This window comes from Sinohyriopsis cumingii, chromosome 15, assembly GCF_028554795.1.
Source record: "Sinohyriopsis cumingii isolate HCF-2022 chromosome 15, ASM2855479v2, whole genome shotgun sequence".
Classification (NCBI taxonomy): Eukaryota; Metazoa; Mollusca; class Bivalvia; order Unionida; family Unionidae; genus Sinohyriopsis; species Sinohyriopsis cumingii.
The window spans coordinates 147,745,175-147,762,563 of NC_142975.1; the positions used below are offsets into that span (position 1 = coordinate 147,745,175).

General features: G+C 35.6%; 1 protein-coding gene across 2 annotated transcripts in view; it reads left to right on the forward strand.

Moving 5' to 3' along the window:
* Nucleotides 1–17,389, forward strand: part of LOC149783016 (uncharacterized) — a 68,675-nt gene that overhangs the window by 44,556 nt on the left and 6,730 nt on the right. For both annotated transcript variants that reach the window (XR_016414486.1, XM_089934595.1), the window contains exons 7-12: nt 860–964; nt 1,338–5,332; nt 5,728–5,872; nt 6,866–7,057; nt 8,393–8,498; nt 13,594–13,664. Coding sequence is in view for 1 of the 2 variants with exons in the window: in XM_089934595.1 (XP_089790721.1) it covers nt 860–964; nt 1,338–5,332; nt 5,728–5,872; nt 6,866–7,057; nt 8,393–8,498; nt 13,594–13,664 (4,614 nt within the window). In the remaining variant the exon portion in view is untranslated. The remainder of the gene's footprint in view (nt 1–859; nt 965–1,337; nt 5,333–5,727; nt 5,873–6,865; nt 7,058–8,392; nt 8,499–13,593; nt 13,665–17,389) is intronic.

Consider the following 17,389-nt stretch of genomic DNA (forward strand, 5'->3'; position numbering starts at 1 on the left):
GAACATTTCAGCTATGCTCTTGGTGTCAAAACTCTCAGGATTTGCCATCGATGTTAATATAATCGTGTCGTGGCAAACATTGCAACCCAGAAAGTCCTGCATGATTCTAATACGATCCAGAACGTGAAAATCTTAGGTACTAGAAAATATGAGATTTAAATTTCAAAATGTTTAATAACCTCATGATAGCTCAGATATGAAATAAACTGCGACTGTTTAGTTTTGACAAATTAACTAGAGAGTTTTGTTTTAAGTAGGTAGAGGACTGTTAAAATGATATACATATAGAAGTTGTTCATATAAAATAAACTGAAGATTCTACCGTCGAGACGGCGTTAAGATAACCTGTAAAAAGGGGTGGGGGTGGATGTACCACACTATACTTCTCACCATGGGCATCATGACAATCTGATTCTTTCGATTGGATTTTACATAGGATTCAGTAGGATTTTACATATAATTCAATTGGATTTTACCATAGGATTTTGCATAGGATTCATTGGGATTGTACAATAGAATTCAATGGGATTTTACAATAGGATTCAATGGGATTTAACAATTGGATTTAAGGAGATTTTACAATTGGATTCAAGGGGATTTTACAATAGGATTTTACACAGGATTCAATGGGATTTTAAATAGGATTCAGTGGATTTTCAATTAACTTTTTTTCCCATAATCGTTCTGCATTTAAAGTATTGGAACTTCTGTTTAAACGGCATTTTGCAGCTCTTGATTTGTTTTATCTATTTAAAGTTTCGCAAATTTGGTAGTTGTTTCAGAACACTTTCATTAGTAATAAGTACTAATGAAAGTGAAACACGCGTTTTTGTTGTTTATTTTTATTTTTTTCTTCCAGAATGGTAACACTGCAATATGCTGGAGTTTGCATGAAGCCAAAGAAGAGGTCCTGGAATTCTTGTTGACCAGTCTGGATCAACACAAACGCGATCTGTTCGTAAAGGTATTATTATCCCTCCATCTTCTATTGATTACGGGAGGCTACTTAGTGGGATGTCATTGCACTATACGAAGCACGCGCGGAAGATCAGTTATTCATTAACGTTTAATAAAAAAAAAAAGAAAATGCCTTCTAAGTTAAAATAATAAACGATTTGATGCTTCATTTGTAAACCACACTTTCCCCCTCATTTACTACATCAAATTTATTAAAATCAACTTAAATGAAAACTAAAATTGTGTTCCTTTTGAAGTGGTACGTACGATCCTTGTGCGTCGATTTGTAACAACACCCAACACGTTATGGTTATACGTATCTTTTCGTTGAAAAAGGCGACTTAACCTTACTTAACCTGAGATTCGTTTTATCTTTACAGGGTCGTATTGCGAAAATGAATTCATCCGTTGAGAATGACAATTTTGATTACGTCGAAAATATTTTATTTCCCTTAATTTTACGGCTTGCGAAGAAAGACGGCTTCAGAGACTCTCTTTACAACCAAAAAATAATTTACAATATTATGAATGTGATGCATGCCCATGTCCCAGTTCTAAGAGACCCTAGAGAAATCAGAGACGCTGACTATCTCACCATGGTAGTCTACATTATGTGTCATCTAATGTTCCATAAAGCGTGTATTGTTGAAGAGCGTTTCGTCAGTCAATTCATTCGATTGAAAGGACCAGAGTTCTTCATGGAAACTGCGAAACTATGCGAAGTAACCTGGAAATTTCATGACAGAGATCCGATTATATATTTTATGCCCATTATTTACCTCATCGAGGTACCAGAGGGGAGAAAGTATTTAATGCAAAACTGTTGCAGGGTTTCTGAATTTTCCAACCGGTTTCGCTTGAAGATCGATACGGATTCCTGGAGGCACACGAATGAATGTGTAAACTTAAAATTTGCGGAGATGTGGGCACGGTTCTGCGATTACTTTGGGAAACTACAGTCCTCTCAAAGAGAGCAAAAGATGGCAGAGTTACTGGAGGAAGAAGAGCGAGAAAAACAAAAGAAAGACAAAAAAAGAGACAAAAAGAAAAGGAAAAGGCAAAAAAATCAAGAGCAGAATGGGGACTATAAAAGCTATGGAGAAACTTTTATTGGAATTGATGATGCCATGACATCTGTGTCGAGTGTTGATTATTCTAATCAACAAAAAGAAAGAATGAAAAATAATGGATTTCAGCAGAATACAGAATTTCTTGATTTAACTAAACCATCAACAAAAGGGGCATGTTCAAACAAATCTGCGTCACAGACGTCTCAGAATACTCTTTATGGTGTAGCTGTTGAAACATTGAAACTTAATTCTCAGCATTCTAATGATGTCATGAGTGCTTATGAAAATTCATCTGCATACAAATTTCATTTGTCTAACACAAATTCTGTTGAGAGTGAAGCAATGAAGAAGAAGAAGAAAAAGAAAACGAAGAAGAAGATGGAATATGAGACAAATGCAAAGCAATGCACAACTATCGTAGCTGCCGTATCTAATGAGGAAAATTTCTGTCCGATGCTAGCTTTTCCAGAGAGTGATGATGCAGAGCAGACGTGGGTGACGGTTCATACCAAGAAGCATCTGCCTAAGACCGCTCAACAGGATAACAATGCAGATACAGAAAAAAGTAATAAGAAAGGAAAACAAAGAGGTAAAAGGAAGGTTACGAAACAACAACACACGACATCGCAAAACGAGGCTTTCACCTGGGCGGAGGTGGCGAAAGGAAAATATTCAAAGCCCATTGAAAACCCCATTACGACCCCAGATCCGCTGCCTAAACCTGATTTGACCTATGAAGAAGAATTTCCAACGTTGGCCAACCATAAGGGTAAGGAAATGGGAAGTACTGAAAGTTCTCACCGATTGATTGCGATGGAAGCGTCATCAGATACTTGTCATCACTCCTACGCCGATGTTGTCCGTGAAGAGGATCCAGAAATGTCAATTTGCTCTGATAGCACCACAGATCCTATGGAGTCAAGTTCGAGCAAACAAAGATCTTCTTTCACTGCAGCTGTGTCTGATGACTCAATATCGGCCGCAAGTGAAGATCCAGAACAGGCAAAACACGAGGTCCACGTTGGACATGATGCCATTGCTGATATAACATGTGATGGAGTTTATTCGATTCCAATGGACAACAACTCTTTCCGATTTCGTTGTCAGGAAGAATTGACTGAATGTCCAGGAAATGATTTTCTACATGATAAATCACAAACGATTCCAAACGCGCCTAATGTTCTATATGACTCAAAGTTTGATCCGCAACTAGATCTTGAAACCAGCACATTACCGCTTCCTAGTTGTGATCGTAGTGAGCTACAAGAAACGCCCCAGCAAATGGAAATTTTCCCCGATCAGACTAAACCAATTGCTGTGCCAAGTGCAGGGCATGAATGTCCTCCTGTTCATCCTCGCCTTATTGGTATTCGGAGTCGTTCTCGACAAACTGTTGCAAAGGAAGATAATACAGAAGCACCTAGAAATCCCATCAAAGTTGGGATACTTGGGAAAGAGACTGGAGTTTTACTCAATTCAGGGTCCAACCAGAACCTTACTATACCATCACCGAGTAGAAGTCACTCAGGGCATATTTCCACCAATTTAAGAGAGGAAGTGATTACAGCCAATGTTGCGGAGACTTCAAACGGCTGGTCGGGAACAAACACAAGATCACGGGATCTGCAGACATCAACGATACGGTATGAGGACTTACAACATACACCTTCGCCCACATCAGTCAGAACTCCATTTAATGATATAACTGAAAAGGTTGAAAACAGCATACACTCACAGCAAGGCTTTACTAGAATTTCCAGTTGTTATGACGATGACCAATCTCAGGTAATACGTTCGTGTGGTGCCGAGAGAAAGGAACTAAGTCTGCAAGATGTTCAAAATCAATACGAGAACGTTGTGTTTAACAAAACAGATAACGTAAATATGAAGGCATATTATGCACGAACTACTGACGTAGCCCCATGTACAACTGATGTTATTTTTCAACCGATAGGTTCTGTACCTTTCCATAATCAAGCTGGGTATTTATATCCCGAGAGATTAGATTTGGGTGGGCATTTAACAAACACTGTGGAACAAACAGGGAGTAACTGGAATCAAATATCAGACATTAGTTTTCCAAGCAATCCGAATATTCAAGAGATACAAGATAATATTTTTTCTTCTGTCGCCCAAAGCTTGGGATATGGCAGAGATATATTTCCCACCAATAGAGATAGACCTGAGGTGGAAGATCCCTCTGTGATGGACTGTTCCATCGAAGGAAGCAAGCCCATTTCATCGAAGTGGAATTTGTTGGATCCTTTCGGCACGAAATCAAGTCACCTTCACGCAAATCTCTTACCATCCGTTAACGTTTTGTACGCACCGAACAACGGTGTAGGGTTTACAGAAGAAGGAATTCAGCCGAGTTTCAGAAAGACGACTTCATCGCCTGAAGAAATGTTCCATTGTGCTAACCCAAATTTCCTAGATAATTGCACGGAAATACAAACGACAAATGTGGTTGAGAGCAGATTTGATGACTATGGGTCGTTGGATTACAGCTCAAACGAAAAGGCTGTTATGGGCAAGTCACCATTTAAAACCTCTTCATTGGGACAAAGCATTCTCTTCAACGCCTGTCAGATAGATACAACAGAAGAAACATTTTTGTACCCGAGTGACCTTGACAATGTTGAACCACCATCTCTTATAAAGGTTTGTTCTTTGTTTGGTAGAAACAGGGACCGTGAAAAAGAAAATATAGAATTCTTTCCTTCCTTTCACAAGGAAACTACAGTTACAAATGAGACGAATGGAGTCTCGCTATTCCATAAGATACAGCAGGTTCAGCTGATGCAGTTGAAGAGTTATTACGATTCCTTGCAAGTTCCTGATTCTCGTCTTCCATTTATATATGATAACAATTTCTACTATTATGCATCATGTACTGGAGTGGCCATGAAACGAATTTGTGAGTTCATTGGAGCAAGAGAGGACGAAGAAGACCCAGTTTTGAAATTTATGAGACCGAATGCAGAAAAGGGCAATATGATCACAGACATGAAGTATGGGCACTTGGACACAAAGACGTTGTTCGAAAAAGAATACGGTAGAATATTGAAAAGAAAAGCTGATATTTTCGCAATGTATGATGACTTTGTGAAGAAAAATTCAACTATTGCTGAGACAGGTTCTCAAAATATGAGACTTTTCTTTATAAATGATGAATGGCAACCAAAGAGCAAACGTTGGGCTGAGAAACTTCAGGTCATTAGGCGTCTACCAGCTGGAAACCTGCAGCGTTTTGGAGACATTATTCTTCCAGCAACGGATAAGGACAACTATATTATATATCAAGGGTACACCCTTTTTAATCGCACATTTAATTGTTCTATATTCGTAATATATCTAGATCTAGATTGGAAGAATATATTTCTCGATTTGTATGAGATAGGATATGACACTTAATATTAAACACAATACATTTTATGAATGGGTATCCTTGTACATTTTTCCATTTATGCAAAACTGTATATTGGCGATTGATGACGAGTCATCTCAATACCTTGTGAGCTTTTAGCACGGACACAAATTTTCCATACTTATATATGGTTAAATTTTATGATGTTTAGTGTTGATAGCGATAAGCGTTTATAGTCCCACAATTACCCAATATAATTATTTACTGAGTTTTACAGTTGTTGTCTTTCTTGTTGTTTTATGTTTGTCTGTCTTATATTTTTTAAATTCACAGCACGTATCCCGTGTCGCTTGGATTTCTAGTGGATGGTACAGAGGTGGCAGTGAAAGTGATCGATACACGATCAGTTCGTGTATCTCGAAACCGTCTTGAAAGACTGTTGAATATAAGCGGCTCAAACTTCATTTTGCAATATTTGGTATGTTGTTTATACTTATTATTGTACAAAAGCCATATTCCTTTATATGTTTAGCATTGTTCTTAATTTCTTTATGCTTTCTTATTTAGTGATTTGATGTCACTGCAGAAATATCGGTGGAGGGGGGAACATTATGGAAATTGTTTACCATGTAGGAGCATTAATCTGTTAATGTCAACTCATTCATCATAGTTGTAGTCAGCGACTCTTCATTTAGTATCTGCATCAATATGCAGTCAAGTCAGTAAATAATCGGTCATTCTGTTTTGATTACAGATATCTAACAACACCCGAAACAAATTGTTCAGACGACATTAACGTCCAGCTTTGACCATTGCATTTATTTATATATACGAAAAAAATCTCCATTTCCCAAATTCTCTCGTCCACTAGCTAAATCAGATACGTTCATTACTGTATAACTATATTCAAGCACATTTTGACTCGTGTGGAATAGACCCTAAATATCAGACAACTTTCAAAGACACACGTGTAGAGGTGATCCATCTTTCTGGAAAAGTATACAGTGAGCCCGTCTTAAATGACACATTTGGGTAAATCCCCCCCCCATTTTTGTTCAAAAATCCCTGAAAAAATTCACTAAAGCATTTCTTAATACAAACCGCCTAGTGTGGACAGTAGACAAATAATATAGAATATGTAATAATATATATTTAAGCCGCTGAATAGAAATTATTTCCCTGGAAGATTTAAATTGGTCATCTATTCCATGTTTGATTTAACTTAGATTACCTTTATTAAAATTGACTGAGTTCAATAAATATAATGTTTCTGTACAACAGTAAATTATATTTGAAATGTTCTTTTTATATCCAAAGCTGTCATATATGCGTAAGATACAAGTAGATTTCATATAACAAGGTTCATTGTATGGGACAGCCGCCTGTAAAAGACGAATTAATTCTTCCTTTTCTATCAATGTACTTTGAGAAGAGGTTTAATTGTACCCGTTTAATTGCTACCCACCACTAGGGGTTGGCATACTCCGAAGGAACCATTTACCTTGCCATGGAACTGTACGAATACAATCTTGAAGAACACATGCGCGCTTTGTGTCGTGACCAGGGACAGGACGCTCTTTCTGGAAACAAGCTGGTCTGGCAGTTTCTTCGTGGAGTAGCCTTCCTTCACGAGCAGTGTCAAGTAGTTCACGGTGATCTTAAGGTAGGTTACCATTATGATGAATTGTGCGAAACTGCCTCTAATGCCTTAACTGATGATACAAATAATAAATGTAGTTTTATCGATTTAAAGCTATAGCACACCTGGCATAGTCAAAATGACATATTTGATATTTAGTTAAAACAGTACCAGACCAAGCTCTCGTAATCCTTTTTATTGCTGGAAATCTTTTTCTTGGCTTAAACATGTATAGATTGCTCAATAAACATACCATCTTTGAAAATTAAATCCATAAAAATGTACAGCAACGTATGCACTTAATCACATTTGCAAGCTCTGTAACCTTCATTGTATGAAGGTTCCCAGTAGTTTACAACAGCAATAAGAACATTGACTATGGACCTAGAAATGTCCTTCGTGGCACTTTCCAAGAGCAATAGTGTTGTTATCAACTCTTCTGTCTTAAGACATATGCTATTCTTCTGAAAAAGAAATGACCGACCATTTTTCAGCGTCTTTACAACAAAAGATCTCCACTTACCTTTGTGGCATTGAATGTGCAGAAGTTAATTTGCAAGGAAGACAACATAATCATTATTAAGTAATCTATTTATAGAAGCTGACTCATATTTTCCTTTCCTATTTTATTCCATAAGAAGGTTTTCTTAATATATAAACATACTGCTGAAGGCTGACGAGTGCTGGCGTGAGGATACAGATGCCGATGTCGGACCAGATTATGACATGGAAACACGCCCTATTTATTTATTTATTTATTTACTTATTTATTTATTTATTTATTTATTTATTTAATTATTTATTTATTTTAATAAAATTGCATTCTTTTTTGTGCGAGTATGAAGGTAAGAAACTTATTTTCCTCAATACAGGATTAAACTCCTATCTGAAATGTTACGATTGCAAACTATATTCCCACATAATTTATTCACAAAAATGAATTGAAGACAATAGCAGTCTATTTTTACTGATACGTAAGTTTTAACCCACCTTGTACCTCATTATATTCTATGTGTTCATGTCCAATAAGTTTTGTACACAACACTTTATCAGCATAGCATGTGTGAAACGTTTGCAAAAGTCAGCATTGTAGCCAAATATACCGATAATTCAAGTGAAAAAAACTTTTGATATAGAAATCTTGCATTCAGGGAATAATTTGCAATTAATGAAACCATACAATCCTCATTTACAAATGATATATAATATAATCCTAATCAGGAATAAGTAAAACATTATATAAGATTTTAAATTATTTTAACAGTTTCTTAATTGTGCTTGCTTATGGAATTGGCTTTGCAAAATATTTTTAATTAAAATAACGTTTTGCTTTCATTTTTCCACCAATACTTTATGCAGCCAGAAAATGTTGTGGTAGACACTGAGGGCAAATTGAAGATTAGCGGATATGGCTTCTGTAAGGAGAGTGGAAATAATGTTATTATAAACCAGGGAACGTCCAAAAGTAAGTACTTAGCGGTATTAAATGAAACAAAGTAAGTTGTTTTATTAAGCCTTTATGCTAATGCTAAGTACAGTTTTGTCAAGTTTTGAGTAAGCTGCAAATGATCCATCGAATGCATCTGTTTTCAAACTATTACTTCGGGATCTATAGTAAATGAAAAGACTCTTGTATATATATATATATATATATATATATATATATATATATATATATATATATATATATATATATATATATATAGTATGTACGATGTACCACGAGATGTGTAAATTTTTCAGTAAGAGGAAACGAGGCTTGCCGAGTGTGTCCGCTACAAAATGTAGTTCTGTCCTTTTATGCCTATTCACAATCACCTTTGAATCGACTTAATGTGAACATTAACTAACATCCTTTGTGAAACAATTGGTGATTTCCATATGTGTCTGTATTACTTTGAGTAAATAATGATAACATATTTTTTTTATAAACTTTAAATTCGCATCCAAATAATGTAGGAAATATATTTGCTCAATCGTGATTTTAGATACCATTAAACTCTTTATGTTGTATTACAGCTAAGAGTGGTGAGTGTGGGGGTGTGGTTTTTGTCGAGGACGACCTAATTCCTAACAGAATTTATAAATAGCGATACCAGATTTGATCTTACATTATATTTACAAACGAAGCAAGTTTGTCCTTAACGAACCAAGTAATCAGCTATCTCCGGTCCTAGATGTCCTTAACGAACCGTGTAATCGGCTAGGACTCCGGTCTCTTGCTAATAAAACTATAAATAACATTCAATCTCTAAAAATATTAATAAATAAATAACTTAAAGAGGCAATATCTAAAAACTTATAAATAACATAACGTAGGAAGCACACCCTAAGCACCTCGACTAGTAAATAATAACCTTGAAAATCTCTTCATACATGATTTCTACTAACAACCTCTATAAACAGCATAGAACACACCCCTCTTTAGATCATTTTAAAGAAAGAAAAAAAAAACGAAAAAAAAAAACGCAAGAAACACCAGGCAAATGCAACAAGAAACCAGCGATGTGAAGCAGCAAGGACCGTTCCCGAGCTCTCCTTCCCACTAATGACAGCCAACCATTCAACTGTAAGGGACCTTTATGGACCCACATATTGAGGCCAAACTATCAGGGTTCCTTGAACCCATAAAAGGCTGGGGGAGGTGGCACCATTCCCTTCCCCAGGAACAACTAGCAGGCTGCGGTGCAGTCAGAAAAAGTGGCACATGCACAATTGTGAGCACGCCACTATAATTAAACTCAACAACAACAAAAAGCAATTTTGTATCATAATGGTATAGTTTTGACAGATGATAGTGTTATTGTAAGATGGTTAATTTCCCCTTACAATCCTATTAATATTTCCTTGTTTCCTTTCATTATCGAAAGGTCGGCCTTGAAATTCGTTTATATCTGTGGGTTTTCTAAATCCCAACAATCCACGGAAAGGCTTCCAGTTTTGTTTTCTCCACCGTTTCTAGCACGTTGTATCTACTCATCTTGAGTTTAAAACAAGCTAGGGAGCGAGTGCAAACAAGCTAGGGAGCGAGTGCAAACTTTTGGCTGAAGTTCGACAGCAGACCGAAAGATGGGATTAAGGTCGTATGATGGTTAGTTTGTTCTATTGTATTAATTTCTTTCGGTAAACTAATCCACACGCTAAGGTAATGGTAGAAATATCCTACAAGTGATCGAAACATCCACGATCAAGAAATAATTATTGAAATTTTTCGCAACGCCTTCGTAAAATTTCCACTTCCGTTCGGCAATATTTCAACATGCATTCTTGAAAATCATCTGGGGTGAATATTAAGTTTCATGCGAAGCGTAGAAAATGTGTTGTCCTGTTTGCATGCCGTCATCGTTGTAGATGTTAGCTTCAAAATAAATTCGGGAGCACGGCGGGTTGATTGGTTTCGGTATTGAAAAGGCATGGAAAATATCATTTAGACATTGTTTTAGCCGAATTACTCGTGAAATATTTAAATTGTACGTTGCCCACTTTCATGTTAATGATACTTACTCTGTTCATGATCACAGCTGGAAATTCGGTTCCTTGTTATGAATAATATTTTTTTTTTTTAAATTCCGTCGTATATTGAGTAATTATGAGCCATAACTCTATAATTTCGACGACAGTTCCCGTAACGTTTCACTTCCTCTTCGCTCAATGTCTTGTTTGTGGGTCTAACATCCATTCGGCGAAATCAGCATGAGTATGAGAGATCAGTAAGATCTTTTCTCTTCCTCCTGGAATCACACTCCAATTTAGGCAGTGAACAAATAAAGGTACTTGGATGCATTTATCACAAGCACGACGAGTCACAGAATTAATAAGGGTTGCAAACTTCGGTCTTTTATTAACATTCAAAGTCATAAGATATAAATTCCAGACGTTTTTTTTTATTATTCTTGCTCTGATCGTCATTTAATGATTACCGCTCCGGTGGCCTAGTGGTTAGAGCGTCCGCCTCGGATGCGGGAGGTCGTGGGTTCGATCTCCGGCCGAGTCATACCAAAGACTTACAAAATGGTACTAACAGCTGCCTCGCTTGGCGCTCAGCATTAAGAGGTTAGTGTTAGGACTGGTCGGCCCGGTGTCAGGATAATGAGACTGGGCGGGACATCATGCTACATGTCTGCGGCATGATGCCCCATTGCTAGACATCACTATAAACTGCCACACTGTAGACATCGTAGCGATATGACTGAAACTTTGTTAAAGCTACGTTAAAAATCAAAGGCACACACACACAAACACACACATTTAATGATTCAATTGAAATGATGATTGAAAACTACAAAATGGTCGCAAAACGCATGTTTTCTTTCCTGGACAAACATGTGCTTCTTGTTTATTAGTTCGAGCAAGATGTTTACAGGCACATTTTTGTTTTTAGAAATATTTCATGCAATGTCATTTATAACAATTTGGACTAAAATAATGATCTCTACAAACCACTTGAAGGTACACTTCAACGTTTAAATAGGTGCCGACAAGTCTGTATCATGTTGCATTTCAGGCGTACCAAGAGCAAATGGTGCCCTGGGCGACGATGAAGGCCCAAAGAGGCCCATGATCTCTGACCCCTGGGCAACCGCCCCGTCTCTCTTCCTACTATTTCAGGAACTTCACACACGATCTCCTTGGAAATTCCCACTTGGTGCAAACATTTTTCTATGTTCTTTTCATTGTTGGGTCTTTTTCAGTATTTAATTTATTTCCATGATCGTGTCTATTCTGCCGTATTGCTCTTGTCTACATATATTCAAATCACTTAGATGGTTCTTTCTAACACAGTTGATCTTGGTTCTTGTTAGGGTGAACCATTAAACACGTCGTTCGATTTTTGGACGTGTTGAATTTTATCGATAATTTTGGAAGAATTTAACTCTGCAGGTGTACTAAACTTGATCCACACAAGAGATTTAAAACTGTCGTGCGTAATGGATAGCTTCAAACGATCATCATTAGCTTGGCACTGTTGTTTCAATATTTCTAATAATGAGTCATATAATCTGCAATGGAACCGCTACTTCTCTGGTGCAACTTAAGACTTTTAATTTCCCTGTGTAAGTGTAAGCTGTCGTTCTCAAATTTATGGAGGTCCCTTTTTGGGCAGGTCGAATGTTAAAATGATCTTCAGGAACTGTCGAACGACTTTCTTTCTTGGCTAATCTAGATTATCTTGGTCTTATGGTAGAAGTAGATGGTATTGACTCAGGATTACTCATGCCATCTTCAAAGACTTGCTAGCATGATCTTGTGATATTATTCAACTTGACCTCGACACCAAATGTCAGATATATGTGGCCCTGAAAAGGACCGCTGTTGTTTATGAATTTTAAAAACAAAACACAACATTTATTGACTTGGCATCATCAGCTGTCAATGTCTTAAATCTTTTCCACGGCTCAGTCCTACTCGTGGTACTTTGGTGATAGTAATGAATACTGCTTCATGCGTCTCTGTGATGAACGGTGATGTAGTCATATAAAGTTTAGAACTTTTCGCTCACAAAGGTCTCTTTCTCTTCGGCTGGGCTAAAGTAGTCTGATACATTTCTCTCAGATTATTTTTAACTCCGCCAAAATGTATTTTAGAGACTAACGGTTTTGTTTGCACTCTCTTCCTATTGTTAACTGTTAACAGTTATCCTCTTTTCTTCTTCTTCTTGCTTTCTATTTAGCTCTTGTTGTTGAAAAACATTTTCTATCTATTTTGCAATAAACTCTCCAATTCGGCCTTGTGTTTTTTTTTTTTTTTTTTTTTTTTTTTTTGCTTTTGGAATCATCATACACTGGTAATGATGGCGAAGGAGATGAATCTGGAACTACCGCCTGCATATATTCTTGCGAAGATATAGGAACTCGCACAGTGCCAAATTGAATCCTTTCTGGATGAATACTTGCTATAGCAGTAGCAACAACAGTAGTAGTACTATCATAAACATTAAAAGTGATGTTACGCGTCCTGTCTTCTGATTGGAAGGGAGACAATACAGACTGACTGAATTATGTTACACACATTCTGATTGGCGGAGCATTCCAATCCATTTGAATCCGGTCTTAGACTTGATAAAGATGTGCATTGGCCTGTTCTATCTGTTTTCAAAATAATCCGTTAAGATATGAGTAAAACGAGTGACATCATCCACCATAATCTTTCGTCCAGACTTTATGGTATTCGTCAAGACAGTGTGTGCCACTACAAGGACCACAGATGTTGCTATATGGAAGAGACGAACCTGAGGGGAGAGGTAACGATAACACTTCTTGAGCTTTGCGTCAGATATGTGGAGGTCAGTGTAGGATACAGCAAGTTATGTGTATCCTAATGAATACGTCGGGGATGAGAGAAGACCGTTTCGCGAAAGTTCGTTGTATAAGCGTTTGTCGGTTAAAAGACGGTCAGGTAAACTCTCTCTCCTCTCTCTCTCTCTCTCTTTTTCTATATATATATATATATATATATATATATATATATATATATATATATATATATATCTGGGATGGTATGAGTGTGCGTGTGTGTGTATGGCTGACAGACGGCAGATTGACACATTCTTCCTTTTTCAGGAGATCGTTGCTGGCTGGCACCAGAGGTCTTCCTTGGAGAAACAAATCACACCTTCAAGTCTGACATACATGTAAGCTTTCTAAGCAAGCCTTAAGGCGTTTGTTATGTGGAAAAATTATTTTGATATTCAACAGTACAAAACTCAGTTTCTTTATGAGCGAAAGTTATCACCTAAGTTCAAACCAAAACATCCTGTACTTTCAAACAACACTGACATTAGACTATAATCATTGAAATTGTTGAGATTACAGTGATGGTGTTAATTGCCTTGTGTGTCTCTCTTTTTAGTAATTTCCTTCAACAAAAATTCATTGAAAATCGATTTGCTTAAAACACACACACACACAGACACAGACACAGACACACACTCACACACACACACACATATATATGTCTGTGTATGTGTGTGATGTGTTCTTACACACGTTAAAGAGGGGTCAAGTTATTGTTAGAAAGAAAGTAAATGAAAAGACAAGGTTCTGTGTTATCAACTTGTTTGATGAGATTGTAAAATTAAATGTGCATACACCAGCCTACTCTTTCGGACATCGATAGAGTCCAAAGGAAGATAGAGAGTGAAAAGACAGAATTCCCTAGGTCAGTCGTGCAAATATTACAAAGACAAAGTGTATGGGTACATAATTAAAACAGACAAACGTTGTGTTTGATGCTGGCCACTTTCGTGACTTTGATTTGAACATAAATGACATTAGTAAACCAAACATTTGCTATGCATTTACAGCATAACATAACTATTTGGATAAAATCGTTAGAGTAAACACGCTAAGAAATTGAACAATGAAACACAACGTATAATACAGAAATTCTTTGAGGCTGCAACCGCCATAAACTAGTATTTAAGAGGATATAATGACTGGTATTTTCATGTACCAGATGACAGTTCTAGATTCATAAATAATGATGGTCAAAATATATTACTATCTATTTGACGAGTGAATTTAGATTCAGGATTCAGGACAATGATAAATTTGATATTTTTTCTTCCTTTCAATAGAAGACAACTGAAGTTTTAGTTTTTGTTTTGATCTTTAATAGCTTGAGTATTTTTTGTAACAGCCAATTAAGGGATGCAAAGACTGATATATATGGCCATAGATACATTTATTGAAATCTGTAAATCCATGCATAGTATGTAGTTTATATATATATATATATATATATATATATATATATATATATATATATATATATATATATATATATATCCATGTAATTATTAAACATTTATCAGTTGTCATTTTGTTATGTCATCTGTTGGAGACCTTAAAAATCAAAGCTTATGAATTTGAACCATTATTTTCTTTTTATGTTATCCAATAATGTGTTTATTATTTTCCTTCGTCATTAGAATAATAGTTGTAATGACAAAATAATTTGAATGTACGTTATTATTATTCTTTTTTTTTTCTTCCAAGTCCTATTTACTCTACATGTGTATGGATGTTTATAGAATATGATGTTATCTTTGACTTTAATACTAGCCATGAATCACGCCGGTTTTCGTAGAAATCATTGCCATTATTCAAGTTTAATTTTTTGTAGCTTTAACAAACCGAATAAAACAGTCCTCCAAACATATTTAGCAATCCCTTAGAAATCATTTCGTCAATAAAATTCCCCAAACAAAACTCTTAAATGTTTTTGGATCAGTTCGTGTGAATACTTTTTTTTATATATATTTCTTCACATAACTGTATCCCAAATACGTCTACATACCAAGTTTGTTTATAATGCCGTCATAAATATGTTAAAGTTAATCATTTTCAAACTTTCTGCAGAATATTCTGGAGCTTACACTGGTCTTGTTGTCCTATCATTGGAAGCATCGCATAAATAATTGGAAAAAGAACATTTTATTAAATCTTTACTCACTCTAGTGTCTGATGGAGTATGTAGACAGCAAAACCCCCTATAACCGTAATATGCTTTAAAAAGGTGTCCCAATTATATTGGATCACTGCGAGAACATAAATTGTATTTCTTCATTTTTTCTTGATAGTTTAATTCCATCATTTGTCTTAAATTTGACGCGAATTCAATGACAAACAATGTGTTAATAGCCGTTTCCCAAGTTAACGAATTTCCTTTGAAATTTGTTATCTCTGATATATAAACAAAAGGTCTTCGTCTTTTGAAAGCTAATGCTAAAACCAGAGATCTTTGCACAGAACTTGACTGTAATTACAGTAGCCCTCAATGATGTTTCTGCATGGACCTTGAATGTATTGCAGCATCCCTCAATGAGGTTTCTGTATAGACCTTGAATGTATTTGGAGTAGCTCTCAATGATGTTTCTGTATAGACCTTGAATCTATTTGCAGTAGCTCTCAATGATGTTTCTGTATAGACCTTGAATGTATTTGCAGTAGCTCTCAATGATGTTTCTGTATAGACCTTGAATCTATTTCCAGTAGCTCTCAATGATGTTTCTGTATAGACATATTGTACCCATCGCCTTGCCTGTAAGCACCGATTCCTATACGTTTTTGACCATGGGTGCTATAGAGTACATATTCAAATTCTCTAACCTGTATGATAATTATATATAATTCAATTCTATTTTTGCTTAAGATTTAATAAACGATTTGATAATATTTATTCTCCTGATCAAAGACAAACATTGCAACAATCATTAAGAATATTAATGTCAAAAATCAAATCAAAGTAAGCAAGTTCGACTAGTAATTATATACAAATAGTAAGTTACATAGTACACACAGGAATAACATTAGTGACAAACTAAGAAAGCTTTTTATGTCAGACCCATGACAATATTGGAAAGTAATTATTAGTATTATAGAAAAAAATGTATTCTGGAATTATGTATTATTTTGTTTTTATTGACATTTCTTAATCAGACCTTTGATTTCCAAATTTAAAAAAAAATGATTTCAGTACAACACTGGACCCGAGATATTAAATAGATATAGTACTGTTTGCTAGTCAACGTGGAATAAAGCAAGACGATAATCTGTTACTCGTCTTATTTTCGTTATATCGTAATGATTTGTAAGTGATTTGGCTATCCAAAGGCTGCAGTGGTGTGAATTTTGGATATCAGGAAACATGATTTACGCGTTTCTTAAATGTATGTGTTAACTTTATGCTAATGATAACTTTAGTTTTGAAGATAACGTTATTTTGAAAATATTTTCATTTAATAATGAATAAAATATAGATATGCTCTAGAGAATAGTGATTATCAATGTTGAAAATGTAAAATAGCAGCAATTATCCTGTTGTATTTGGCAACACATCATTGGAAATAATGGATCAGTATTTATATTTAGAGTTTGGCAACACATCATTGGAAATAATGGATCAGTATTTATATTTAGGGTTTGGCAACACATCATTGGAAATAATGGATCAGTATTTATATTTAGGGTTTGGCAACACATCATTGGAAATAATGGATCAGTATTTATATTTAGGGTTTGGCAACACATCATTGGAAATAATGAATCAGTATTTATATTTAGGGCTTGGCAACACATCATTGGCAAGAATGGATCAGTATTTATATTTAGGGTTTGACAACACATCACATTTTTTTTAATCGTTCATTTTATTCATCAGACGATATATTCATTGAACACGCTGAAAAATAATCTTGTTTGCATGGTACAAAAGAATTTATCTGTTCCAGGCTTTACCTTTGTAATCCGTTTTGTTTCGTATGTCTAAAATTCTGATCAGAATATCTCTTTCTTTTCGCTGTCTTTGTTTATCTGCTATACCATCAACGTTAATCATTTGCATTTGTATTTAATC